We start from the raw sequence: 23,842 nt of genomic DNA, 5'->3' as shown, positions 1-23,842 counted from the left end.
GGAGTAGAGTGGCAAGCTTCATTGCAGGCTTCCATGGCTGTTGTCTCATGGTTCAGCCATGGAGCAGGTAGAGAATGCCTCCCATATTGTGAGAAGCTTTTCACCTGCTTCCCACCAGCACACCCACAGGCCCCTTGCCACCTGCAGCCCCATGAACTCACTTGGCACACATGTAGGCATTCTCCCCACCCAGCAGGTCTGGCCTCACGAACAGCTCCAGCGCCCGCACTATGTTTGCAGCTTGCTGCAAGGACAGAGGAGAGGTCAGTCAGGCCTGCCCACGCCATAGCACAGCTCTCTGCCAAGACACTGGCCCCAAGAGGCAACATAGTGCATAAGCACAGGGCTCCAGACTGTACTGTGGGGCTCCAGACTGTACTGTGGGGCTCCACCAGCTGGGCACTGGCTACCATACCACGAGGGACAGCTGCAGTATCCCTAACACCAGAGAGGAGCTGTGGCTCACACTCTGAAAAGGCAGTGTAACAGTGGCAGCTGCTTCCCTCTTGTCTGCACCATGACTCAACACTGGACAGTGAAGGAGCATAGAAAGCTGTGAGTGCAGTTGTGAGGAGCATCCCCCATGAAAGCAGAGCTTCTCCCCACCCCTGACCCTGCTGCTGTACCCCAATCTCCAGTGCCAGGTCCAGGTAAGGGTCGTAGGTGTCCGAGACATTCTTGCACACTGAGCACTTCACTGCAAAGGAAAGAGCAATGAGCACACCCTGGCACACCACCTGCACCAACCACCACCCCAACACAACACAGGCAGCTCTAATATTCCCCTCCTCTCTGGGTTTAGGCTCTGGGGTGTGAGCACCAGGACTCACAGCCTGGCAAGGAGGAAGGTTGGCAGTTCCACTGTATGCTGGGACAGCAAGTGCTGGTAGATAGCTGGCAACACATTGCTGGTGGTAATGAGCTGAGGACCCACGGCCAACAGCTTTATCCATCCCCATAACAGGAGTCATGATCCACAGGGACTATAAAACTGACCAACTGCAGCTCAGGATCATTCACAAATGCTTAGCCATCTCCCAAAAATGATTTTTTCTGCAAGGGAAACAGCAGCCCAGGGCCTGGCAGCTGGCACTCACCACGGGACCGCAGGTAACCTCCAAAGATCTGGTGAACCAGCGTTGTGGCCTGGGTCTGGCGATCCAACCTAGAGACAGCAGCGGATCTCACACTCTCCCTTCTGCACCAGCCACCCCCAGAGACACACCTACGTCCTCTGGACAGCTCCCCTGTGTGCTCTGGGCAGTGGACAGGCTGCAGAGCTCCGAGGGTAGAGGGAAGTCACAGCCTCTGCCAATTTACTGTCCAGTGCACCAGGCTCTGATGGGCACTTTCTTCTATAAAGAGCAGAAACTCCTGGCCAGAGCTCAGAGCTGGACACTGCAGACTTCCCAGGATGGAAAGCCCATAGGAAAGCTGCCTAGCCACAGAGACGACGCTGAGCTAGCAAGCATGCCTGGATTCCTCAGCAGCTGGGACAGGATCCAAACCCAGAGCGGCCTCAGGATCTGGGGATAGGACCACAACTATGCTAGGGCAGAGGAATCAGAAGGCAGAAGGCAGAAAACAGCCCAGAGCTGTATCAGAAAAGGGGAATGAGAGCTGGGCCATCCACTTGAGGCCCCTGGAGTCAGTACCACCCTCTGAGTGTGACCTGTGGGGGACACATTCACCGCACAGCCCTGCTCTGTGGGCACAGGGTATCACACAGTATCACAGTATCACAGTAACTAAGGTTGGAAGAGACCCCAAGGATCATCAAGTCCAACCTGTTCCAACAGACCTCACAACTAGACCACGGCACCAAGTGCCACGTCCAATCTCCCCTTGAACACCTCCAGGGACGGCGACTCCACCACCTCCCTGGGCAGCACATTCCAATGACGAACGACTCACTCAGTGAAGAACTTTCTCCTCACCTCGAGTCTAAACCTCCCCTGGCACAGCTTGAGACTGTGTCCCCTTGTTCTGGGTACCAGTGGGGGACAGTGGAGAAGAACAGCAATGAGTTATCAGAGGTTCCACACACCTGGTACAGCCATTCAAGCAGGCCTTCTGCATGGCATCGATGGTGTAACGCAGAAACTCATGAGCATCCTCCTGCCTCCCAAAGTGGATGTTGTGGGCAATCTCTGCAATAGAGGGAGAATTCAGCCCCAGCACGTGCTGCAACAGATGCAGGCCCTACTCTCCCTTGGGGCAGGGACTTCAGAGTTTGACCCCCCTCAACCCAAACCAGGTATCAGACTCATGTTGGCTGCAGCCCATAAAGTCACCAGACCCCAACAGCTCAGTGAGTCATCTCACAAAAGCCATCTGCCAAGACCTGCCCAGATCTCAAAGGTTCTGCTTCTGCATTAGTCACCACTCTCCTGCATGGCTACTGGAGGGCAGGGCTGCCATCCTTACTCTTGAGGTCTCGGATGAAGGACAAAGGCTTTATCGCATTTCCGCTGTTGGCAAAAGCCTGGATCGTGTGGTTCTGCATAATACACATCATGCAAAAGCCTCCATGGTGACCTGCAGCAGAAGACAGTATGTCAGGGACAAACCAAGGAGAGATGCAGGCAGCAGAGAGGACAGAAGAGCTCAGGCCCCACACAGCTCAGCCATGCTCAGTGTTACCTACAAGCTCTGTGCTCCAGTACAGCTCTAGGACACCCCAGGTATACAGGGACCAGCACACACCACCACAGTTGTGACAGTCACTGCAATGCCCCCAAAGGAGACAGCATCCATGTGGATGGAAAACAGGTCACAGGTACCCCCTGGAGAAGTCCACGGGCTGGCCCTGAAGGGCAGCAAAGCCTTAAGTGCTTCCCTTGGTCTTAGATTGGGGAAGTGCCCACCAGACTCCCTTTCAAAGCCACTCGCTGACTGCACAGCCTCCTACCTTACACTCATGTAGTCCACACAGGCAGGGGCTGTCTGGAACTCTCAGCTCAGCCACTAGACCCTGCTGAACCCATCTTAGTCCAGACTGTGCCCAGCAGCAATAAAGCCTCCCCAGATTCAGGGCTGCAGAGCTCAGGAACACTGCTACATCCAGGAAAAGTGATCTGGATGCAGGAACAACCTCTTGATGGAGAAATGGGCAGGAGGGAGCAGAGGAGGTACATCCTGACACCCACATGTCCCTTGCCAGAGCCTTATGTAGAGGTGCTGAGTGCAGCACCAGGAGCAGGACAGACAGGAGCTTCTCTTCCCCACCAGCACAGTCCCCCCAGCCCTTCTACTTGCTGAACTGGGGCTCCTCACTCACAGCTGCGGCTGTGCTCCTTGGACAGCAGGTAGTTGGCAAGTGGTGGTGTGTAGGTGAGGCACTGCACCGTGGAGTTGAGGAAGCAGGTGTTCCCCAGGTTGTGCAAGCCAGCACCGACCCGGTAGATCCGCTCCCACTTCATTGAGAGACGCTCCACGGGGAAAAGCACCTTCTGGGGAGCAGGGACCCCATCCCCCCGTCCTCTCGCAGCATGGTCACTACCTATGGGAAGAGACGTGGTGAGCCGAGGGGTGCGGTACACGGGCGGGCCCCTCTCTGCCTCGCTGCATACCCTGCTTACCAGGTGGCTCCTCCACGGGGACACGATGGTGGCCGGCAGCCTCGGACCGGGGGTTGAGCAGCACATACTTGCCACGGAGCTGTTGGAGCTCACAGGAGAAGCCGTGGCTGGCGGGCTCGAACTCGATCTTCTGCAGCAGCACCTTCTTGGCGGAGGCAGCCAGCAACCGGCCCAGCTCCCCAGCCTCTCCCGTCTCCGGCCGGCCCGGCTTCAGCGCCTCCCTCAGCTTCTCTACGATCGGCATGGCGGCGGTCGGCGGCCCCGGCTGCGGGGAGGGAAAGGCCGGTTAAGTGGGGGCGCCGTTCCGGCCTACCGCGGGGCCGCGTTACCAGGGCAACAGACCGGGGCCTAGACCAGCCGCAGGCCCGGCTCCGCCGTCGCGCGCCCCGGAGAGGCCTCAGCGGACGCCCGCCTGCCACCGTTACGGGCACCGCAACTCACAATGCACCGCGCCCTCCTGCCCGCGACCTTGAACGGCGCCGCCGCGCTCCCTCAGCCCGCCCGCCCGCTGCCACGTGGGGCTCTCCCGGTACCGGCGCTTCGCCACAGCCGATCCTGCGGACAGGGCAGCGGAGAGCGGTGAGGAGCGCAAACCCCACGGCGCTACCCGGCCCGGCCCAGCCTGGCCCAGCCTAACCTAGCCTAGTCCGGCATGTCCTGGCCTAGCCGATCCCGTCCGCACTCACCATCCGGGCCTCCTCCGCCGCCGCGCACACGTGCAACCGCCGTGCAGAGGCGCCGCCCGCCGCCGGTACCAGTCGCTTCCGGCCCGGGCTCCGGGGCGGGGCATCGCCCCGCCCCGCCCCCGAGGTGTCGCCCCGCTCCCTACGCGCCTCAAGGGCGGAGCCATGCCCGCGGATTGGCTGCGCGGGAGGGTCGGGGCAAGCCCGAGCTGTGACGTGTCCTGTGCGCTGGCGTGCGGCCCCGCGGCTCGGCCCTGTCCGTGCCCCTGTCCCGTTAGACACGGAGCAGGCGTGGGGGCGGTTGGCAATAATCCGCTATCAACCTTCTGGCGCTGCTGTGCACGTTCCCCTCTGTCCCTGGGGGCTCAGTTAATAGCCAGAGGGGAGCCCTCCTGTCCTCCTAAGGGCGCTGGCAACCGGGGTGGGGGAACACGAGAGGTACTGGCATGAACTAGTGAGGACTGAGGGTGGATTGGGAGGGACCGGTAGAGACCGGGGATCGTCTGGGAGGAACCAGCCTGCAGAGAAGGACTTGGGAATGCTGGTTGATGAGGCGCTTAGCACAAGCCCAAAACCCAAACCATGTCCTGGGATGCATCAAATGTGCCCAGCAGATCAAGGGAGGTGATTCTGCCCCTCTACTTTACTCTTATGAGACCCCTGCCTTGAGTACTGTGTCCAGCTCTGGAGCCCCCAGCACAGGAAGGACATGGATCTGTTGGGAGAGGGCCACGAACATGATCAGAGGGCTAAAGCACCTCCCCTAGAAGGACAGATTGAGGGAATTTGGTCTGTTTCAGCTTGGAGAAAGCTTTAGGGAGACCTTAGAGCAGTACCTGAAGAGGGACTACAGGAAAGATGGACAGGGACTGTTTATAAGCATCTGTTGATAAACTAGAGCAGGTAGATTTAGACTGGACAACAGGACGAAGTCTTTTACTATGAGGGTGGTGAGATACTGGAACAGATTGCCCACAGAAGCTGTGGATGCCTCATCCCTGAAAGTGATGAAGACCAGGCTGGATAAGACTTCGAACAACCTGGTCTAGTGGAAAGTACCCTGCCATTGGCAGAGGGGTTGGAACTAGAATTGAAAGGGACCTTAAAGATCCTCAAGCCATTCTATGAACCGGGGAAGCACCACCCACACTGGATAAGCATCCCCTGCTGCTGCTCTTCCCCTGCCCTGGAGCCCCCAGTGCAAACCCAACCTCCCACACCCCGCCCAGAACCGGTGCAACTCCAGCACCTGACAAGGAGAGACTGAAATTAGAGCACAGGGACATAGAGCCGGTGGCAAAACAAGTGGCAATATTGAACTCAGAGACAGACTACCAGCAGAGACAGGAGCAAACGGCACATATGATATAACCATACAGTAAGCGAACGGGAGCCGTATATGGCATTGATTAGAGGTTGGGTTTCTTTCTTTCTTTTTTTTTTGTTGTTGTTGTTTGTTTTGTTGTTGTTTTTTTCTTTTTCTTTCTCCTTTCTTCTGAATTTTTCTCTTTAATATGTTGAAATTGCCCAGACTGGTCCAGTAGGACTCCTTAAACCTTACAGGAACACACAGCATGAAAACGCCCCCGGAGCAGGGATGTGGGGGGATGATTTCCTGGCACACTCCCAAAGTTGTGGGAAGGGGGGGCCTTGGGCACGTGTGCCAGGGCCTGCATCGTGGATGGGCAGCTCCATGGCACGCACCAGTGCTGCTGCGATATGGGAATGGCTCAGAGAAAGTGGGGCCTGAGGTGTGTGGAGGGTTCACTGAAGGGAATGAGTGTTCCTGTGGCTGTTCTGCCACCTGTGCCCAGCCAGATGCCAGGCTCTGTCCCTGCTGTCACAGAGGAGAGAGTGCACCTGGCCAAAACACTGCAGCAGTGCCAAAGGCCATGGCACAGCTCGTCCAACACCTGCACAAGGCGATGATGAACATCCTTTGCCTGAACTGCCAGAGCTCATAGTGCCTGTGCCCAGCTGAGGGGGAGCTTCCTGCCCAACCCTGCTGCCCGCCTGCAAGGGTGGGGGAGTCGATCTGGGCCTGTCCATTGGCAACGGCTGCAGCGAGGTCTGGCAGCAGCTCCCCACCTACGCAGGAGAGTGAAGCTAAAATAGACCTCACTATGATGCTGGGAATAGTGGTGAACCCTGCACTCACCTCTGTGTCCCCATGGGAAGAGGAGTGTGTGGCAAGAGGGGTAGCAGTGCCCAGGAGCATGCATGCTAATGTACCCCCTTCTGGCTTTTCAGGTGCAGAAGCGGCCCAGCCCTGTAAAGGTTCCATAGACCCTCACACATGGCCAAAGGCTCTGCCACATAGTAAAGCCCCCTAGAGCCCCTGCCTGGAGATTGTACCCTTCCTGCACCCCCGAAGGGAGGGACAGGCAGTGGGGTGGGGAGGGGGGGACAAGGGGGTCCCAAGGACACTGCAGTGGGGAGAACTGCATGGCAAGAACTGCTGGGGTAGGTCCCCCATGGTGAGGGCACCGGTAGACCTGCTATGTGGACGGGGCAGCTCCCACCACTCCCAAGGGTTCTACTCTTTCACAGCTGCCAGGGCTGAATGCAGCTGGGAGGGGCTGCAGCTCCCACACCTTCCCACGCCCGGCTCAGCCCTGGCACAAAGCCACAGCTTGCCATGCACGGCAGCCACCACAGCCCAGGGGACCCTCCCCCCGCCACAGCTGAGCGGATTTTCATGCTGTCTCTAGGAACTGATATCAGCGTGGACCCAGTCTAACATCTCCCAGGTTTGGGCTATTTTTTTCTTCTTTTTTTTTTTTTCCTCTTTTTTTTTCCTTTTTTTTTCTTTTTTTGTCTTTTTTTCTACTGGCTACTGGAATGCGCTCGTTTGGCTTAGGGGTCCTCGATGTCGAGAAACTCTTGCTTGGGGGGGGCCATGCCACGGTACCAGGCGCACGAGCCATCGCTCCTCTTGATGCAGGCATAGTGCTTCGCCTGCCGCCCATCCACGTTGTTCTTCTCCATCGCCCAGTCTGTCCAGAGACACTCGTCCGAGGAGGAGACGAAGCAGGGGATGGAGAGGCAGCGCGAGATCTGCACATAAGAGACCATCCTTGAGCACCCCCGAGGTGGGCACACTGCAGTGGAAGTGGGGCAGGAGGAAGCAGCACAGAGCAGGGCTGCCTTCTCCTGCCTTCGTGGCTCTGCTTCACCCATCCCTTCAGCTCTGGAGTGAGGGGGTGCCAGGCTGCCCCTCCCTGCAGTATATGGTGGGGATGTGACCCGGATGAGAGGGGAGCGATGGAACCCCTATGTATGGGTCCCAGAGCTGGCCTCAGGTCCCAGGCTCAGACACCCTTCCCACATCCCTGGCTGCATGGTGTGCACCCTGCACAGCATCAGCCTGGAAGGAGAAGTAAGAGCATCTCACTGTGGAGCCCATGCCTGCCTTGGAGCTGCAGACCCCACTGACGTGGGCAGCCTGTCCACTCACCTTGCACTCGCAGCCCATCTGGTACCGCTGATTTAGGCTCTTCTTCTGGGTTGGGCTCAGCGAGTCCCAGGTGGAGACCAAGTCACAGAGCGTGATATGCATCTTCCCATTGCCCTCAGACTTGCCTGGAAAGAGGGAAGAGAGATCACTCAGAGTCCACTCCAGTGCCCCAGGACCTGACATTGACTTGAGGTGCCTGAGGATCAGTCCAGCTCCACCATCCATGCACTGTCCTCAGGGAGCAGAGGCTTGTCCCCAGCTGCCCCTGCCACAGCCCTGGGCTGCCACAAGACACAGACAGAGGAGCAAGCACACATCACAGGCAGGGAGACAGGTGAGGCAGCAGAGCCAGCACTGCCAGCATCCCCTGCCAAGAGCCCTCCCTCACAGCACCCACCTGCAATGAGATACTCCTTCTTCCCGCCGGTGTCCAGCAGCCGGCCGCACACGGCAGTGGATGGAGCCGTGTAGATGAATTCTATGTCCTGGTCAGGGCCTTTAAACATCTAGGGAGAAGGAGCAGGACTGAGCAGCTGGCATGGAGGCTGCCCCATTCCTGCCAGCCTCCTGCCCTGCTGTGCCCCATTACCTTGATCTGCTTGATTTCATACTGGATTCGTTTGATGGGGTTCCCGTATATGTCGTTCCCTGAATCCACCTCTTTCGCAGAGACAGCTTTTGCTCGGATCACTGCAACAAGAAGTGGTAAATCACCAGGGGTGCTCAGGAGCTAGAGGGGTGGGGTGGTCCCACTCAGCTCTCTCACAGGGGCTGGCTGCCCGCAGGGAACCTCACTGTCCTCCCCACAGGCACCCAGCTGCCAGCAGAGCTGGCTGTCACACGCTGTGCCCAAAAGGACAGGGATCTGCCACGTGCAGCACGGTGACAAGCAGTGTTGCAGCAGCACCCTCGTGGTGGATAAGGAAAGGTCACCCCAGGATCGCCTGGTCCCACCACTGCCAGCCACGCAGGACCAGCTGCCCTTGGCCAGTGCTGGATTTGTGGGTGCAGGCTGACCCTGTCCAGGCTGGTGCCTGTCACCCAGATGGCACTGGCACAGCTAAAACCTGCCAGCAGCATCCTGAGAGCACTGGAGTATTTGTCCCACTGTCACTAATTAATCCAGTGTCTGGCAAGAGTCCCAGCCAAATGCCTGTGTGGCCTGGCCAGGCTGGAGGAGAAAAGGGCAGAGGGAGCTATTTGGAGGTCACCTTCGGGTGCAGAGGGAGGTGGCTAGAATCCATCCTGTCCACTTGCCACACAGACAGCACAGGTCCTAGTGCTGCCCACCAAGTGCAAGCACAGGCAGCTTGTGCCAGCATCCTCAGTCCCACGAGGCCCCTGTCAGCCCCTCTGCACCTCCACACTGGTGGAGTAGTCCCAAGACCAGGCTGCCTTTGTAACCCACAGCTGGAGCACAGGGTCCCCATGCCATGATGGAGGGGGTCCCAGCTGCCATGGGGTGATGCTCTGGCTGCTGACTCCTTGCCAGAGCTCAGATACTGTGCAGGTGCAGGAACGACATCTGCTCAGAGCAGGGGGCTGTGGAATGTCACCTCCTGTCCTTCCTGCCTGCAAATATAACCCAGGGATGCTGAGGGCTAGGGCAGCGAGAAAACATGGCCAGGTGAGGGGAGGCAGTGAGCTTCCAGCCAGCAGCCCTGAGCAGCTTGGTTGAAGGCAAAGGCCCTTTGGGCTCTGCACAGCCCCAGGGTGGTCCCAATGGTCAGTGCTAAGGCACAAGGTCAGGTGCCCCAGGGATGTTGAGGCTGTGGCACCCTGGAGCTCAGGGTCAGTGACATGAGGCCAGCTCTGCTGTAGGAGGGTCCCTGTGGTCATGCTGCCAGCACAGCCTAGGGACACACAAACTGGCATGTGAGCGTTCGGCACGTGGCAGTGACCCAGCAGGCACCCGGGGCAGGCAGGCAGCAGGCAGCCAGCTCACCCTTACTCACCAGCTCAGGACATGATGGCTGGTTTGGTGCTGTGCTGTGCAGGGCCTGGGTCCCTGCACCAAGACCTGCAACTTGCAAACTCCCAGTCAGCCCTAAGGACACTGGCAGCACAGTGGCAGCCCCAAAGCTGCAGTTCCTGCTCAGCACCCTCACAGTTGAGGAGGAGTTCTGACTGCAGGCCAAGAGCTTGCAGGGCTCCTTTCTCTGCTGCTAGGGGTGTAGTCATCCCTTGTCCCTCAGGGGCACCCCAGTGTTCTGCCAACCCTTTGTTTTTTGGCCATGTTGTGGGGGTAGGGAACAGAGAGCCGCACTTTGGCTGGGGCAGCAGGAGTACAAGTGCCAGCCAAGCTGGGGATCCAGCTCAAGTCACCCATCAAGAGGTGCTGGGGTGGGAGCAGCCAGGGACATACAGGGACACCAGCCTGGCACAGCAAGGAGAGGGAATCTGACCATGCTCTATAAATACCATGGGGCATGCAGGCACACAGATGGGCTATTTAAGCTGAAGGTCAGAGTGGCACAGCCTCATGTGAGTAACTGGGAAGTATCAACTGAGTTTACTCCAGGAAGGAGATGGTGGCCACCAGCACAAGCAGGGCCCTGGAAAAAGACTCCCCAAAACAGCTGCTCCTGGTCAATGCACACAAACTCAGTGCAGGGTATGTGGATGCAATGCTCACCTGTACCAGGGCTGCATCAAGGGCTTTCCAAGCCATGCCACCCTGCCTTGGAGCTGGGCCAGGCTGCTCCAGCACACTGGCAGCACAGGCAGCATCTCGGCCATGTAGGAATTCCCAGCATCCTCACTGGGCACTGGGTGCAGACCCCTGTCCCTGACCCAAGCTGGAGGACTCTGCTTGGCATGAACAGCCTCGACCCCTGCCTGCTGCCAGTGCCTGTGCCCACTCCTCTGACAGCAACATGCCTGGGTCACCGCTGCCCAGCCCAGTGGCTGCTGCATCCTCCCACGTGCCAGGCCCTTCGCTTCGGCGTAACTTGGGTGCAGCCAGGCTGGAGAGCCATGCGCCAGCTCCAGCCCTGTGGCTGCAGGCGTGGGGGAATGGTTACTGGTTCAGTGGGCTCCAGCCTTTTCCATTCACGTGCTGATGAATCACTTGACAAAAATGCAGCCCAATTCTAGGCGGATTTGTTCTGAACAGTGCGGCTTTGTGGAGGGGACGGCTGCGCTGCGCTTTCCCCGCCAAGACCCCAGCAGCGCAGCCAAGCTGCTCCACGCCAGCCAGCAACCGGAGCCCCGGGGAGGGCGAGCCCCAGAGAGGAGCCCAGCTGAGACCTCGGGGATGAAGAGGCAGGACAAGGGATGGAAGAACACCTTGCACACTCAGAGACTGGCAGTTGGATCCCCTGACACATGCCAATGCCCAAGGGTGGCTGTGTCACCCACCACTCCTGCCATTGACCTGGACGGCCACAGGACACACCATGAAGCTGAGCTGAGCTCCCCCAGCTCCCAGTGTGCATGGCACCAGCAAGATGACAGAACTTGATTACCAAATCTGATCAGGGCAATGCTGGGAAGGATCCTTCCCCAGGCAAGACAACCCATGGCAAGAGGATGCACTGTGGGGCAACTGCTGGGAGCCCCACTGGTGACAACCCCTGGGCTGCAAGCTGTGGCTACCCTACAGTGAGGACCCTGGATCCCTCTGGAGCAGAGCCCTATGAGGCGGTGGGTCTCCTCACTGCCCTCTGCACTAGGGCTGGTGCACCAGGTGCCCAGCTGGGCTGTTGAATTCTCCCCCATGCCAAAGCTGCCAGCTGGCTTCTTCCTGCCCCAGCACTGGGAGAAACACCTGCACTGGCCTGTAACTCCAAAGCTGCTGCATGAGCAGGGCTATACTGGCAGCCAAGGCCTGTGCAGCTCAATAAACTCTGCCCACTGAGGGGGCTGCCCCTCAAACCTGCTGCCTTGGGGGGCCTCAGAGCTGAGACCAGTTCCAAGCATTTCCAGTAACCTGCCCCATACCTTGCTGTAGCTGCCTTGGCATGGACCATGACTGCCAGCTGCCTCCAAACACCACTCCTTGCTGCCCATGGTGGAATACAGGAATGAGCACAAGGGTAGGCAGGGAGAGGAACATCTCCCCTCCAGCTGCAGATGAGTGAGGGTCCATGAGGAGCTGGTAGGAAGTGGTGACTTCCCATCCTAAGCACATGGAGATGCCCAGAGCATCCTGCAGCAGAGCAATCCCCCCAACACATCAGGCAGCAGTGCTGTAAAGAAGGGTTCCACGCTGGGGCCCTGCCCTGCTCTGCCTAGCTGGGCAATGACCATCCAACTGGGACAGAGTGGGGCTGTGGTGCAGCTCCAGGAGCCAACATGGAGGCAGAGTCACCCAGCGCCATAAACCCATTGTGATATCCCTCTGGGCTTGCCACCCAGTGGGATGCTCTCCTTTCTGGCCCTGCCATGCAGCTGCCCCAGTTCAGGGGCAGCACCCAGTGTTTCTGCCTGCTGAGCAGGGTGTTCCAGTTGCCATTGCAGCAGGAACCTCCATGAGCAGCCACTGAGGAGATGCTGTGAGACCGTGCAGGAGATGTGGGAGCTCCAAATTCTGGGGAAGGAGAAAAGGGAGATTGGAAGGGGTGAACTGCCCTGGTGAGACCTGCCAAGAAGGGAAGCTGCAGCGAGGGTGGATCCTGCAGTCGCCCATCCCAGCTCAGGGGAGGTGCTGGAATGCACTCTGCCTGCCTGTGTGCACCCCAAGGATGGGGGGCAGCACAAGGAGTCTCAGCCTGGGACTGGCCAGGGATGTGCCAAATCGCTGTCCCTTCCTCCACCATCCCACCTCAGATACCACAGCACAGCCCCACCAGCACCCTGCAGCTGCCTGGGAAGTGCTGGTGCCCACAGACCACGGGAAGCACTTCCAGGCTGAGTGGCCAGGGCAGAAAGGTCTCTTCTCTGGGGCTGCTGGCAGCCGGCTGAGCAAAGGGGATGGCTGCCAGTGACAGTACTGCCCACCCAGCTCTGCCAGCCTGGATGCCCATCCCCATGGTATGGGGATGTGGAGGCTGGAGGGATGCAGAGCTGAGCACAGCGGCCCCACAGCGGAGCGGGGCTCACCTCGCTCTGGGGGCCCGCCCAGCGGTGCCCCTGGGCACTCAGACCCCGCTGGGCTGCCGGCCTGCGCGGGTTCCCCGCTGCCGTGTCCGTGTGCGTCATCCCGGCCGCCTGACGGGAGCGGCACGGAGCCCAATCAGCAGCGGCCCCAGCAGTCAGCCCACAGCCCCTCTGCTCGGGAAGGATTCCGACCGCCGGCACCAGGCACCGGGCAGCTCTGTGCCCCACCTGGGCTTGGCAGAGCCCACTGGGCAGCCGTGCTCCCCCTGGCAGCTCTCAGCAGGGCTCTCTCCAAATCATCTCCTCTGACTAGTTCCTGCCAGATGCCAGCAGCCCCTACTTTCCCTCCCCTGCCTCCATGCTGCCTGCACCCCATCCCAAGGAACCAAGCACTGGGACAACTGAGATTGGCACAATGCTGCCAAGGGACGCACCTGACTTGCTCCCCGTCCCAGGTGGCACACCAAGCCCCCACTGTCCATTCTCCCATTTACCCTTCCTGGAGCTGGTGCTGCCACTCAAAGCCAAACTCACAGCCATGCCTAGAAGAGATAAGCACCACCTCCCACACCTCCACACTGCTCCAGAGGGGACCAGGCACAAACCAGGTCTTCTGCTGCAGCCCCCAGCCTGGCCGTGGCCCCACCTGGCAGCAGAGCAACCCTGGCAGAGCAACACAGAGCAGCTGCCAGCCTCTGTTGCCTGGGCACAATGACAGTGAGGAATGGCAGATGGGCAACCCTGAGCCCTTGGGCCCTGCAGAAGACTGCTGCCCAGGAAGCACAAGAACAGGCCAGCCAAGTCACTTGTTCCAAGTCACCGGCTTCAGTGACACAACTCCCAGCTCCTCTGGCACCTCACATCCAAGGCTGAGTCGCATCCACCTCCCCCTGTGCCATCTGGAAATGCAACCCTGGGCTTTGGTTGCTCCGTCCCTGCTGCAGGGGAGAGCTGGCTGCAAGGGCACAAGCAAAGGCAGAGAGGCTGTGGGGAGACACGGATATGGGAGGCACTCCTCATGCTATTGAGTGGGGAACTCAGTCCCAGGGCCAGGACCCTGCACTGTACTCACCCAGCTCCCCCTTACTGAGGGCTGAGCCTGAGAGCTTATCAGTAGCCCCAGATGCACCAGGCTCTGCAAGGAATCAGCCACCACCACATCTCACCAAGGACCCAGTCTGGACATGAGCTGCTCCATCTGCAGCTGCTGAGGAAGGTCCTGGCAGCACTCTGTGCCTCCAGCTCTCTGTGGGATCTGCGTGCCTGTGGCAAGGAGCTCACTGAGAAGCCTTCCAGCTCTAGAGAGTATCTGGGGGAAGACAAGAAGCAGCAAAAGGGCCAGGGACCACGTGCTGCAGGAGATGGATCCATGTTGCATGGGAAGAGAAGGCTGGGGACAATATCTGGGGTGAACCTCACTCCCCCAAGCCCAGCACAGTCTCCACCTGAGCTCACACAAGGCAAGACTGGTTCAGATGAGTGGCACAGGGTACTCGAGCTGGGAGCCAGAAGGTGCCAGCAATGTGGGCAGCACAGGCCAGGAGGAGGTTGCTTTAGCAGGATGAGCTCTGGGTGCCTGCAAGACAGGCACCTGCTGAGGGCAGTGGGACAGCCTGACCTGCAGACTGCTGCCCAGCCATGCTGCGCCCACCCAGGGGCCAGCTGAACCAGCCAGAGATGCCGAGACAGATGGTGACTCAGCAGCTGAGTCATGGCTGAACCAGCACCCCAGGACGGGCACTGAGTCATGAGTAGTCTGGAAAGCTGATTCCATCAGGAGTGTGATGGGAAGCACAGACCCACTCCTGGAGCAAGCACAGGGCATCCTGCAGCCCAGTGACACCAGCTCAGGCAGCAGCCCCAAAAATTCAGTGCTCCATTTTGTCTAGGAACCTCCCTGTCCTCAACACGATTTGCAGCATGCTGTGCCAAGCAGCAAGGCTGGACAGAGCTGGGCACATGGAGCAGCAGCCAGACATGGTGGGAGTTGGCCTTACGACAGAGAAACACTGGGAGCAAGGTCTGGAAGGGGTGAAGGGAGTCTGGAAACCCAGCAGCAGCAGCCTGGCTCACGAGTGAGCCACAGGGCAGGGCCATCCAGAGGTTGGGGCTGCCTAAGTGTTTGGGAATGTTACCTCTCCAGCTGAGCCTGGGAACAGCCCCGGGAAAGGGGAGCGTCGGGAACCGGGGCTGGCCTGTTTGTTTAATATGTTAAAATTTAATAAGGGCATTATTCATAGAAAGAGGAATCTAGATCCCGGCTCTGCCAAGCCCTCCCTTTCAGCAGCATCCAAGCCGAACAAAGTGGGACGGGGGAGAGGAAATGCCTGGAAATAAGGAGCAGACGGGAGGTGACCGAGCCCGATGCGGCCGCTCTTCGGGACTGGGGCTGCCTCCGTGCTCAGGCCGGTACCGTGCGAGAGACGGCAGTGTTGAGAGGGCCCTGAGCCCTCCCCAAGGCCGGCAGCTCCCCGCGCTGCCACGTACCACCGCGGTCTAATCAAAGTTGGAAGAGGCCGGTCTCACCCGTGTCACCGGGGCCGCGCAGCGGGAGCCCAGCCCGGCCCCGTGGGCTCTGAGCATCGGCCGGAGCGATGCTGAGCACGGCCCCGAGGGTTCCTCTGCCCCGAGACGGCGAGGAGAGACAGACACACCCCGTACGGAAGGACCGCGCCCGGCCGCGCATCTACTCCCGCCGCCACACCCCCGGGCCGACCGGGACATCCGCACGGGTGTGCGGGCAGGTGCCGGGGCCCCGGGCGGGCTCTGCCCCGCTCCCTGCCCGCCCGTCGAGCCCGCCCGCTCCGCGCCAACTTTCCGCCCCTTCGCCCGCCGGGAAGTTCTCGCGGGCCGGGCCGGGGCTGCGGCCGGGGCTGCTGCCGGGGCTGCGGGGCCCCGCGGCGGGGACAAAGCGCGAGGGCGGCGGGCGGCGCTCACCTACGTCCGCGTTGCAGAAGGCCTGTTGCGGGTGGATGGGCGAGCAGCTGCAGGCGTCGGCCGGGCGGGCCCTGCCGAGCAGCAGCACGGCCAGCCAGGCCAGCAGGCTGGGCAGCGCGGCGAGCATCTTGCTGCGGGGGGCTGCAGCTTTAGCGACCCGGCCCAAAAAGCCGCATCCACGGCCGGGCGCGGCCGAGCCGCCGGCGGAAAGTTTGGGGCCGGCAGCCGCGGCCCCTGCGAGCTGCTGCGGCCGTTCCTCCGCTGCCTTCTATGGAGGTGTTTTCTTCCTTCCCCGGCTGCCGCTCAGCCTCGCTTTTTAACGTGCTCCGGGGATTTGCTGCTCCTCCTCTGCATGGCGCGGGGCCAGCCCGGCTGCTCCCGCCCCTCCGCAGGATGCGGCTCCGCGCCGCGATCGCCTCCCCCGGCCCGGCCCGGCCCCCGCCGCGGGCACCGGCCGCCCCCGCCCCGGGCCCTGCCCCGCGCAGCCTGACTGTCCGCTGGCCTCGACATCCCAGGTCCTGCCGCCCCTTCTCCCCACTGGGGCCGGGCAGCAGCGGGCAGGGGAAGGTGGCGAGAGCGCGCACAGGACTCGGCCCCAGCCCGCAGTCCCGGCGTCTGGCCCTCGCCACGGGGAGCAGGGAAGGGCGGGAGGAGGGGAGGGCTGCGATTATGTTTGTGCCCAGGCATTTCCTCCCTGTCCAGCTTCTCCAGTTCATCTCATCCCTTCTGCACTCACCCGGGAGTTCTGCACCGCTGTGACATGCCCACAGACCCTTGGCTTCTTCCCCTTGGTCAGTGGCTGTCAGCCCTGGAGTGCATCACCAAAAATCCCACCTTGGCCTTGTTATAAAGAGTGTCAGGGTGCTGCCAGTCTCACCACATCAGTACTACAATGCCCAGCTGGCTGCATGAGCACACTCTATCTCTCCAGTGGTGCCTTCATCATGGCAAAGCAGGCAAGGAGCCCAGTTCTGCCTCTGGGCAGGGACGGAGCTTCTGAGCACAGCTGAGCTGGGCACTGCAGGCACACATTGGCAGGGACAGCCAACACTGTGGCCACAAAACCTGCTCCTGATCCAGCCTTCTGCCAGAGAGATGCCCTGCTGTGGCTACTCACGTTTGAGGGAGGCATCAAGAACTGCTTGGCCTCCTGGATGAGAAGAAATGGCAGAAATGTGGGCAGCCAAACCCTGGCTAATCCCTGCTTGAGCCTGCAGGGAACCCGTGGGAGGTGACTGCATCAATGCTGGGATGTTGGATAAAATCTGGGGATGGGGCTCCAGGTTCCTACAGGGTACAGGCTCTGCAGATGCTTTGGGAGCACTCATCAGGAGTCTTGCTGGCTCTGGCTGCTGCTGGGTGCTTGTGCTGCTCTGAGGGCACCACAGGTCTAGGGATGCTGTAGCCTAGTCCTGTTTGTGACAGCACAGTGGGTGATGGTCTTGCTACCCACACCACACTGCTGCCCTGGGTCCTGGCAGCCTCCCAGGCCCCCAGTGTTCTCCTGCACAAGAAGTGAGATGGGGTCCAGTCAGATTGCTATGAAAAGGACCAGTGTGGGCAGGCTGGGCAGCCGGTGGGGTGATCTTGGGCTGCAGGGGGACATGGTATGGGAGGCTCCACTTCCCAGTGGGGTGCAGAGCTCCCTGTCAGCCTGAGCCCAGGGTCAAGAAGAGGCCCCACAGCAGGGACAGCCACCAAGACAGCCCTGGGGCCAAGACAGGTGCTGTGGAGCTGCCAGCCCCAAACCAGGAGGGCAAGCAAGGCCAGGAGAGGCTGTGCCAAGCGAAGCACAAGTGAAGGCAGAGTGACTGATGTGGCCCATGGCCAGCTGGCACCCTGTGTGGACTAGGAACACAGCCTGGGTGCCCTGGGCTGGGTGCTGCATGGTCCTGGAGGCCACGTGCAGGGACCAAGGCCAGCTCTGCCCACAGCAGTGGGGACAGGTCAGTGCCCGGGGCAGAGCTGCCTGCAGAGGAGATGAGTGTGGCCACTTGCAGCCAGCACGAGTCACTGTCTGGGCTAAACAAAAACACGTGCCCAGCCCTGTAGGCACTACTCTCGCAACTCAAGGGGATGCTGGACAGTGTAAACAGAGATGGGGGGGTGAGGGGGCAGCCTGGCTGGGCCCTTGTGCTACCAGCTCCCAGCACTGTGAATCCTCCCACCCCACTGCAACTCAGCAGCTGCATTAACAGGCTCCTTCCATACCCTGAGCATGGCCAACCCCCATGGTGACCTCACCCCACACTGGACTCATCCCTGGAGGTCCCTGGACTGCAGCCTGGCTCTGGGGTGTTGCAGAGAATCCTGGAACCACAATCAGCTCATTCCCCACCAGCTGCCCTGCACCTGCAGCTTTCCCCTGCCAAGCCAGGGACACACTACAGAGCCAAACACCAGCCCCAGCCCCTCACTGTGCTGAAGGGGAGGAGACTGTTGTGCTACCCTGTGAACTGGAGCAGGGGCTCAGCCGAACCAGGAGAGCGTGGGCCAAGCCAGGAGCTGCAGACCTTGTGGTTACTGGGGTAGGAAGGAGGCCCAGGGGCCTGCAGATGCCCATGCACTTCTAGCTCCTGAGACATGTGCAAGTTCCTCCTGGGGGGCCACAGGCTGCCGCCACGATTTCACAACACTGCTGGCAAGCTTGGAAAGGGCTCCCTGCCCAGGGCTGCTGTGAATGCTTCCCAGCTGCTGCTGGCCCCAGGAACCTCTGCTGGTTCTTCTGGCTCTCCCTCTTGTGCTGAGCACAGCAGCCCTTGGTGCAGGCATGGCCATGCCACCTGCCAGCTCCTGTCCAGGTCCTGGCTCTCCTGAGACCTGGGTCTAGGAGCACTTCCTGGGCCTCAGCTGTGCACAGCCAAGGGTGGGAGAAGACACATGGCCAGCAAACCAGGTACCTGTCTGGGGTGTGGGCTAGGAATCATGTAGAGCCAGGTGCAGGGCTGTGTCCACACTGTACACATCCATGGCTGTTGGCCCCTTCAGCCCCCTACCACTGGTGTGGGGACAGCTCTGTTCCTCTTGGTGACAGGGGCAGAGGGACACTGACGCAGTTCCCTTCCAAGTGAGACTTTCCCCAGAAAGCAATGCCCAGGGCCACCCGTCACCTTGGCTGCCACCTCACTCAGCTTACAGGAAAAGGGAAGGAAAAGTGGCCTCTGGGTAAAAACCCTGATGAAATGCCCTGCAGCTACAACAGACAGCCCTTGTCTGCCCTGGCTGTGACAGCCTGATGTGACCTCAAGAGGGTCAAGAGAATGGGGCAGGATCTGGCCTCAAGGGATGCTTGGCCCCATGTCTCCAGTACATTCCCAGTGAGGTGCTGCGGATAGAGATTGGAAGTTGTCCTGAGGGGTGGCCTGAGGACAGGCTGACAGTGTGGTTCGCCTCCAGAGCCCAGATCTGACCTGCTTCCCCAGGTACTGGGATGGGCCCAGTGCTTCAGCCAGAGACCCTTCCGCACCCAGGGAGCAATATGGCATGGAAGGACACAAGGCAGACCAACAGAGTTGGGGCTCAGACTTCTCCTCAGCTGCAAACCTAGAGCCTAGATGTCCCCAGAGCCACCGACTCACTGCAGAGGGTTTCTGTCACAATTAGGAACGACTACAGCACAATTAACTGACGACTACAGCACGAGGCCTGCCTGGGGAGCCGCACATGGGGACATTGCCGTCCATCTCCTGGCCCGGGGCTTCCAGCACCCTGTGGTGGCAGTCCCTTGCCACCAGGTGCCACTGCCGAAACGCTTGCACCACGCCTGCCGCAGCAGAGCCAAGGCATTCTCGAAGATGACAAGGCCAACACTTTACTGAAGACGCTAAGGCCGGCTAGAGAGCTGGGAGCGCAGCTCAGCATCCCCTGACCGAGCCCGGGGGCATGTGCCCGGCCGGGAGCCTGCCGGCAGGGCCTGCCCAGCACCCGCAGCCTCCTCTGCGCCTGCAGCGCTCGGTTAAATGAACTCAATGCCCTCGTATTTCACGCTACCAATTCTGGTCTCGGGCAGCAGGAAGCGTCCATCCAGCGTGAAGGCCATGATGTAGGTGGCGACCCTGCCGCCGTCCTCTTCTGACTTCAGCGCCACGATGATCTGGTCGTCCGTGTTGGGGATGAACTTGAAGGAGGAGAAGCCGTGGGTGGGCACCACCTCGCCCACCCGCCCCACCGTCACGTCCCCAAAGTCCTGCGTGGAGCTGAGCAGCAGGTTGGTGCCTCGCCGCTCGTCCGCCTGCTCGTCGTAGCGCTGGTGGCTGGCACGGCGCGGCAGGAAGAACCAGCGCTGCAGCGTGTCGCTCCAGGAAGCCGACTCGTGGATCAGGTAACCTGCAGCAGGGAGCAGAGGCTGATGGCACCTGGCAAATGGGGCACCTGCCAGCCTGGGGTGGGACCCTCACCCACTGCAAAAGACATCACAGCTGAGGAAGTTGTAGGCTGCCCAGACAGGCAACTGCTGCCAATGTTTATTCCTCCTCCTGCCCCACTGCCCCCGTGCAGCAGGCCCCCCAATCCCAGAGCTGGGCAAGGGCACCCTGTACAGTCTTCCTCTGCCCAGGGACCTGGCTACCAGGCACAGCACCAGCTGAGCCACCCACCAGCTGTCTATAGCACAGACAGAGGAGAAAAGTGGCCAGGGCAGGCTCTGGCCTCTTTGCCAGGACAGCAGGAGGTCTATGGCTTACAGCAGCCTTTAAGTCTCACACCAGCCCCACTACCTACGGGGAGAGAGACCTCAGCCGCAGAGCCTGCAGTGAGTGTGGGGCACAGGGTGGCAGGAGGGAGCCTCACTCAGTACCTGGGGGTCGAATCCCTGCTGCAGCCCTCAGCGCATTGTAGTTGGCTACCCAGTTCTCGTGGTCCACATTGCCCTTGTAGCCAATGACCTTCACCCACTCAGGATTCTCATTCACCACCTCCCCTGTCGTTGTGGTCCACTCCTTGCCCAGTCCCCCCACATAGAGGTGCTCGTCCTTCACTGCCAGCCACTCTGCCTTAAAGCCTGCAGTGGAGAGAACAGCACAAGCCAGTGCTCACCCAGCACATGGACATCAGACCAGTCCCCACTCCCCTTCATGCCATACCAGACTGTCCAGTGCTGGGATCAGCCCTCCCGTACATGGCCAGCTGGACCCCAGCAGGAATTGCTCACTTCTCAGCTGGGGTTATAGAGTTACAGAAAAGGCACATCCCATCCCTGCAAGTCACAGAAAGCCAGAGGCTTTCCTGCTCTGCACTTGCAGAGAAGGATGTAGGAGCTCACCTTTCCCCACTGTGCCATCCCCATCTGGGAGGATCACCCATGGCACCACCTTGTTGCCCTCAATCTGGTAGACCACTCCTGTCCGGTCATCCACTGCATACAGCTTCCCATTGAAGACAACCAGCTCCGAGAGCTCCATGCCCCTGCCCTTCTCAGCCAGGTGGGACTGCAGCACACTCTCCTCCTTGTCCCACTCCACTGTCACGCTGTCCCCACTGTCTGACAGCACCAGGTAGCCCTTCTTCAGGTAACTGAACCAGGTGTGCTCCTCGGAGCTGCGGGACTGCGTGTCCAGGTCCGCGATGACTCCGATGCGATAGCGCAAGCCCTCGGGGTTTCTCTGGGGTGGGGACAATGGGTAGGTGTCATTGTAGCGGTCCCCTGCCTGCAGGCTGAGTTGCCAGTGGCGAGGATTGGGCAGGCTGGGCCGGGCAGGAGAGGAGCGGTGCAGGCAGAAGAGCAGCAGCACAAAGCCCACAAAGGCTGACGAGAGCACGATGGCCTTCCAGCGCAGTCGGAAGCGGGGGTCAGCCCCCTTGGTCATGGACGCAAGCACAGGCAAACCACCCACACTGATCCGCAGGGGGCTCATAGACTCATGGCAGGGTGGGACGGGCATCAGACTACAGGCAAGGAGAACCTGGTGGAAAAGAGGGGAGGAAACAGGTCAGAGAGCTAGAGCCTGGTGTTGCCCTACACGCAGGGGCTGCAGGGCACGGTCATAATGGAGAGGCAAGGGGTCCCATCCCCTCTCCTGCAGAAGAAGAAGGTGCTATCGCCTTGCACAGGGAAGAACCAGCATGTCATGGGGGCTGCTCTGCTGCTAGAGCCACCTGTAGCCCCTTCTCAACCCCTCCCTGCACTCCCAGTCCAGAATGAACCTTGCTCAGCACCTTTACCTGCCCAGGCAGGGAGCTGAGGCCAGAGACCTGCCTTGGGATGTCCCCACACAGCCCCAGGAGGAAGATGGGTCCCCTTCAATGGTGAGGACAACTTTTGCTGCCTCTGAAGCCGCCAGCTGGCCTGGCCCAGTTCCCTCAGCCCACAGAGAACTGGCCTTGCTGGTGAGTTTGTTCTCAAGCCCCACGGGGACACCAGCAGATACGTGGCAGCTCCGCCCGACCAGGATGCCAACGCCTGAGCAGGAAGCGCAGTGCCGGGTCCAAGGGACAAACACTGACAGCCTGCCCAGCCTTAAACTCATTGCAGCCCCCCAACCCTGCCAGGCCTGCTCACAGCCAAACCATCTTCCCAGGCAGGATTCGTCTGGATACTCTAAGCCTACTTGGGGCTGTGCCCACCTGCAGGGCCAGGGCACCGGCAGTGCCTCCCCTCCCCACCACTTCCGTCTGTGCCACACAAGGGACGTGGCACCTCCTTGGGCTCCTGCAGGCAGGCACTCCAGGTTGTGCAGGGTCCAAGCAGCCCCTGGGGAGTGGAAGCTGCCCCAGCAGCACCTCTCTCACCTGGTGCAATGCAGCACGGGCCAAGGACCCTCAGTCCAAGCCAGTGCAGGGGGGTCCTCGGTGTTGTCCCCACAGGGCCTGTTGCCGGCTGTGGTGGGGCCCTGGGCCTGGCTCTGGGTACAGGCCGTGCTCCCCGCAGGCAGCTGAGACACTGGGCTCTCAATATGCCTTTCAGCAGCCCGAGGTGCAAACAGAGGCTGCATTGAGCATGGGGGGCCTAGCCCCGGGCAGGCCGGCATGCTCCTGGCCACAGCCAGGGCACAGGAGAGTCCATGAGGGGTGGCTGCTCACTCTGAAACCCTGCTGCAGTGGAGGGCTGAGCACCCCTCCATCCTGCCAGGGCCCTCGAGCATCACCCTCGGCAGGGGCGCCGAGACCCTACTCAGTACACCGGCCTCGACTGCAGCTGTGGGGCTCCACCTGCCTCAAGCACGGCCCCCCCGGGCATGGACGTGGGATCCCCTGCTCCCCGGGGTATGCTCATGGGGACCCCCGGTCATGGATACAGAGACCCGGCAGCTCTGCCAGGCGTGCCCTTAGGGACAACTGAGCCCCTTCCCCGACCCAGCTGCCGGGAAGGCAGCACCACCCGGCCTATAAAGGGCCTAGAGAGTCTCCGTGTCCCCGGGACCTCCTGCCCCAGGGCACAGCCTCGGGGCCCCCGACGCTCCCGCCCGAGCAGGGTGCTTGGGGCCCACAGTGCTCCTACCCTAGGCCGGCGGAGACCCCCATGCTGCAGACCCGGCTCGGTTCGGCTCGGCCTTAGGCCGCAGGACTCCGCCCCAGCGCCGCGCCGCGCCGCCCCGGTGACTCCCGCCCCGGTGTCCCCGCTCACCGCGGCGCCGCCCGAGCGCAGCTGCCCGCCTCCCCGGCCACCGAGCGCAGCAGCAGCCGCCGCCTACAGCTCCCGGTGGCCTCCGCGCCCTACCACGGCGGCCGGCAGCGGCCAAACCACGGCGGCCGCTGCAGGAACTACAGCTCCCTGCAGCCTTCGCGCCCCACCGCCCGCTGCCGGCCCGGCCGCAGCACCGCGAGGGCTGCTGGGAGCTGCAGTCACACTCCGCCTCCTGCCCCGCGTCCGGGCTGGGCCGAGCCCACCACTCCCGATCGGAGGGGAACTCCGCGCACACGGGAGGTTGGAGCCCAGCCATGGTCGTTCCCGGTTGGGACTGCGCAGGCTCCGGTACATCCGAGGCTGGGGAACGGCCGGTGGCTCCCCTAGTATGAGGCAGGGTCCTGTTTCCGCAGCCAGCGTTGGCCTGGACGTACCCCGAGTGCCCTCGCCACTTGGGGTGCGGGGACAGGTCACGTCCGGCAGGTGTGGCGGTCAGCAGCCACCTGCGTAAAACCCGTGGCCAGTCATTGCTAGTTGGGGCTGAGCAAGGTTTTGGGTCCTTGCAACGGGGAAACAGCTGGCA

The 23,842-nt window shown here is 61.0% G+C and overlaps 3 protein-coding genes across 8 annotated transcripts in view; all 3 read right to left on the bottom strand.

Moving 5' to 3' along the window:
* Positions 1 to 4,354, bottom strand: part of USP36 (ubiquitin specific peptidase 36) — a 74,414-nt gene extending 70,060 nt beyond the window's left edge. For 3 of the 5 annotated variants that reach the window (XM_054170384.1, XM_054170383.1, XM_054170386.1), the window contains exons 1-8: positions 4,268 to 4,354; positions 3,582 to 3,846; positions 3,281 to 3,502; positions 2,428 to 2,538; positions 2,048 to 2,150; positions 1,098 to 1,165; positions 627 to 697; positions 162 to 244 (exon numbers count right to left, since the gene is read on the bottom strand). In XM_054170384.1, the coding sequence (XP_054026359.1) occupies positions 162 to 244; positions 627 to 697; positions 1,098 to 1,165; positions 2,048 to 2,150; positions 2,428 to 2,538; positions 3,281 to 3,502; positions 3,582 to 3,846; positions 4,268 to 4,270 (926 nt within the window). In that variant the 5' untranslated portion in view covers positions 4,271 to 4,354. The other 2 variants (XM_054170385.1, XM_054170387.1) reach the window with 2 other exon arrangements.
* A 1,549-nt stretch (positions 4,355 to 5,903) lies between these two features.
* On the bottom strand, positions 5,904 to 16,101 carry TIMP2 (TIMP metallopeptidase inhibitor 2). Its single transcript, XM_054170813.1, has 5 exons — positions 15,699 to 16,101; positions 8,311 to 8,411; positions 8,119 to 8,227; positions 7,722 to 7,846; positions 5,904 to 7,321 (listed from the first exon to the last, which is right to left on the bottom strand). The coding sequence occupies exons 1-5, from the start codon at positions 15,823 to 15,825 to the stop codon at positions 7,121 to 7,123; spliced, it is 663 nt and encodes a 220-aa protein (XP_054026788.1). The 5' UTR covers positions 15,826 to 16,101; the 3' UTR covers positions 5,904 to 7,120.
* A 3,406-nt stretch (positions 16,102 to 19,507) lies between these two features.
* CANT1 (calcium activated nucleotidase 1) lies at positions 19,508 to 23,314 on the bottom strand. 2 transcript variants are annotated; one of them, XM_054170619.1, is made up of 4 exons: positions 23,260 to 23,314; positions 20,959 to 21,598; positions 20,494 to 20,697; positions 19,508 to 20,024 (listed from the first exon to the last, which is right to left on the bottom strand). In XM_054170619.1, exons 2-4 carry the CDS (start codon positions 21,575 to 21,577, stop codon positions 19,654 to 19,656), a joined length of 1,194 nt encoding a protein of 397 aa, XP_054026594.1. In that variant the 5' UTR covers positions 21,578 to 21,598; positions 23,260 to 23,314; the 3' UTR covers positions 19,508 to 19,653. The 2 variants fall into 2 exon arrangements, with proteins under 2 accessions (XP_054026594.1, XP_054026593.1); XM_054170618.1 differs by lacking the exon at positions 23,260 to 23,314 and adding an exon at positions 23,134 to 23,232.
* Positions 23,315 to 23,842: the final 528 nt, after the last annotated feature.

Source organism: Dryobates pubescens, chromosome 20 (genome assembly GCF_014839835.1).
Source record: "Dryobates pubescens isolate bDryPub1 chromosome 20, bDryPub1.pri, whole genome shotgun sequence".
Classification (NCBI taxonomy): Eukaryota; Metazoa; Chordata; class Aves; order Piciformes; family Picidae; genus Dryobates; species Dryobates pubescens.
This window is presented reverse-complemented; position numbering and strand designations above follow the sequence as displayed.

What these genes read in the sequence shown, in the direction of transcription:
- CANT1 (XM_054170619.1), bottom strand. Translation starts at nt 21,577, where the DNA reads ATGCCCGTCCCACCCTGCCATGAGTCTATGAGCCCCCTGCGGATCAGT. An exon ending in GGATGGCACAGTGGGGAAAG is followed by an intron (nt 20,698 to 20,958) that starts GTGAGCTCCTAC and finishes TCTCCACTGCAG; the next exon opens with GCTTTAAGGCAGAGTGGCTG. An exon ending in AGCAGGGATTCGACCCCCAG is followed by an intron (nt 20,025 to 20,493) that starts GTACTGAGTGAG and finishes TCCCTGCTGCAG; the next exon opens with GTTACCTGATCCACGAGTCG.
- TIMP2 (XM_054170813.1), bottom strand. Translation starts at nt 15,825, where the DNA reads ATGCTCGCCGCGCTGCCCAGCCTGCTGGCCTGGCTGGCCGTGCTGCTG. An exon ending in CTTCTGCAACGCGGACGTAG is followed by an intron (nt 8,412 to 15,698) that starts GTGAGCGCCGCC and finishes TTCTTGTTGCAG; the next exon opens with TGATCCGAGCAAAAGCTGTC. An exon ending in ATGAAATCAAGCAGATCAAG is followed by an intron (nt 8,228 to 8,310) that starts GTAATGGGGCAC and finishes CCTTCTCCCTAG; the next exon opens with ATGTTTAAAGGCCCTGACCA.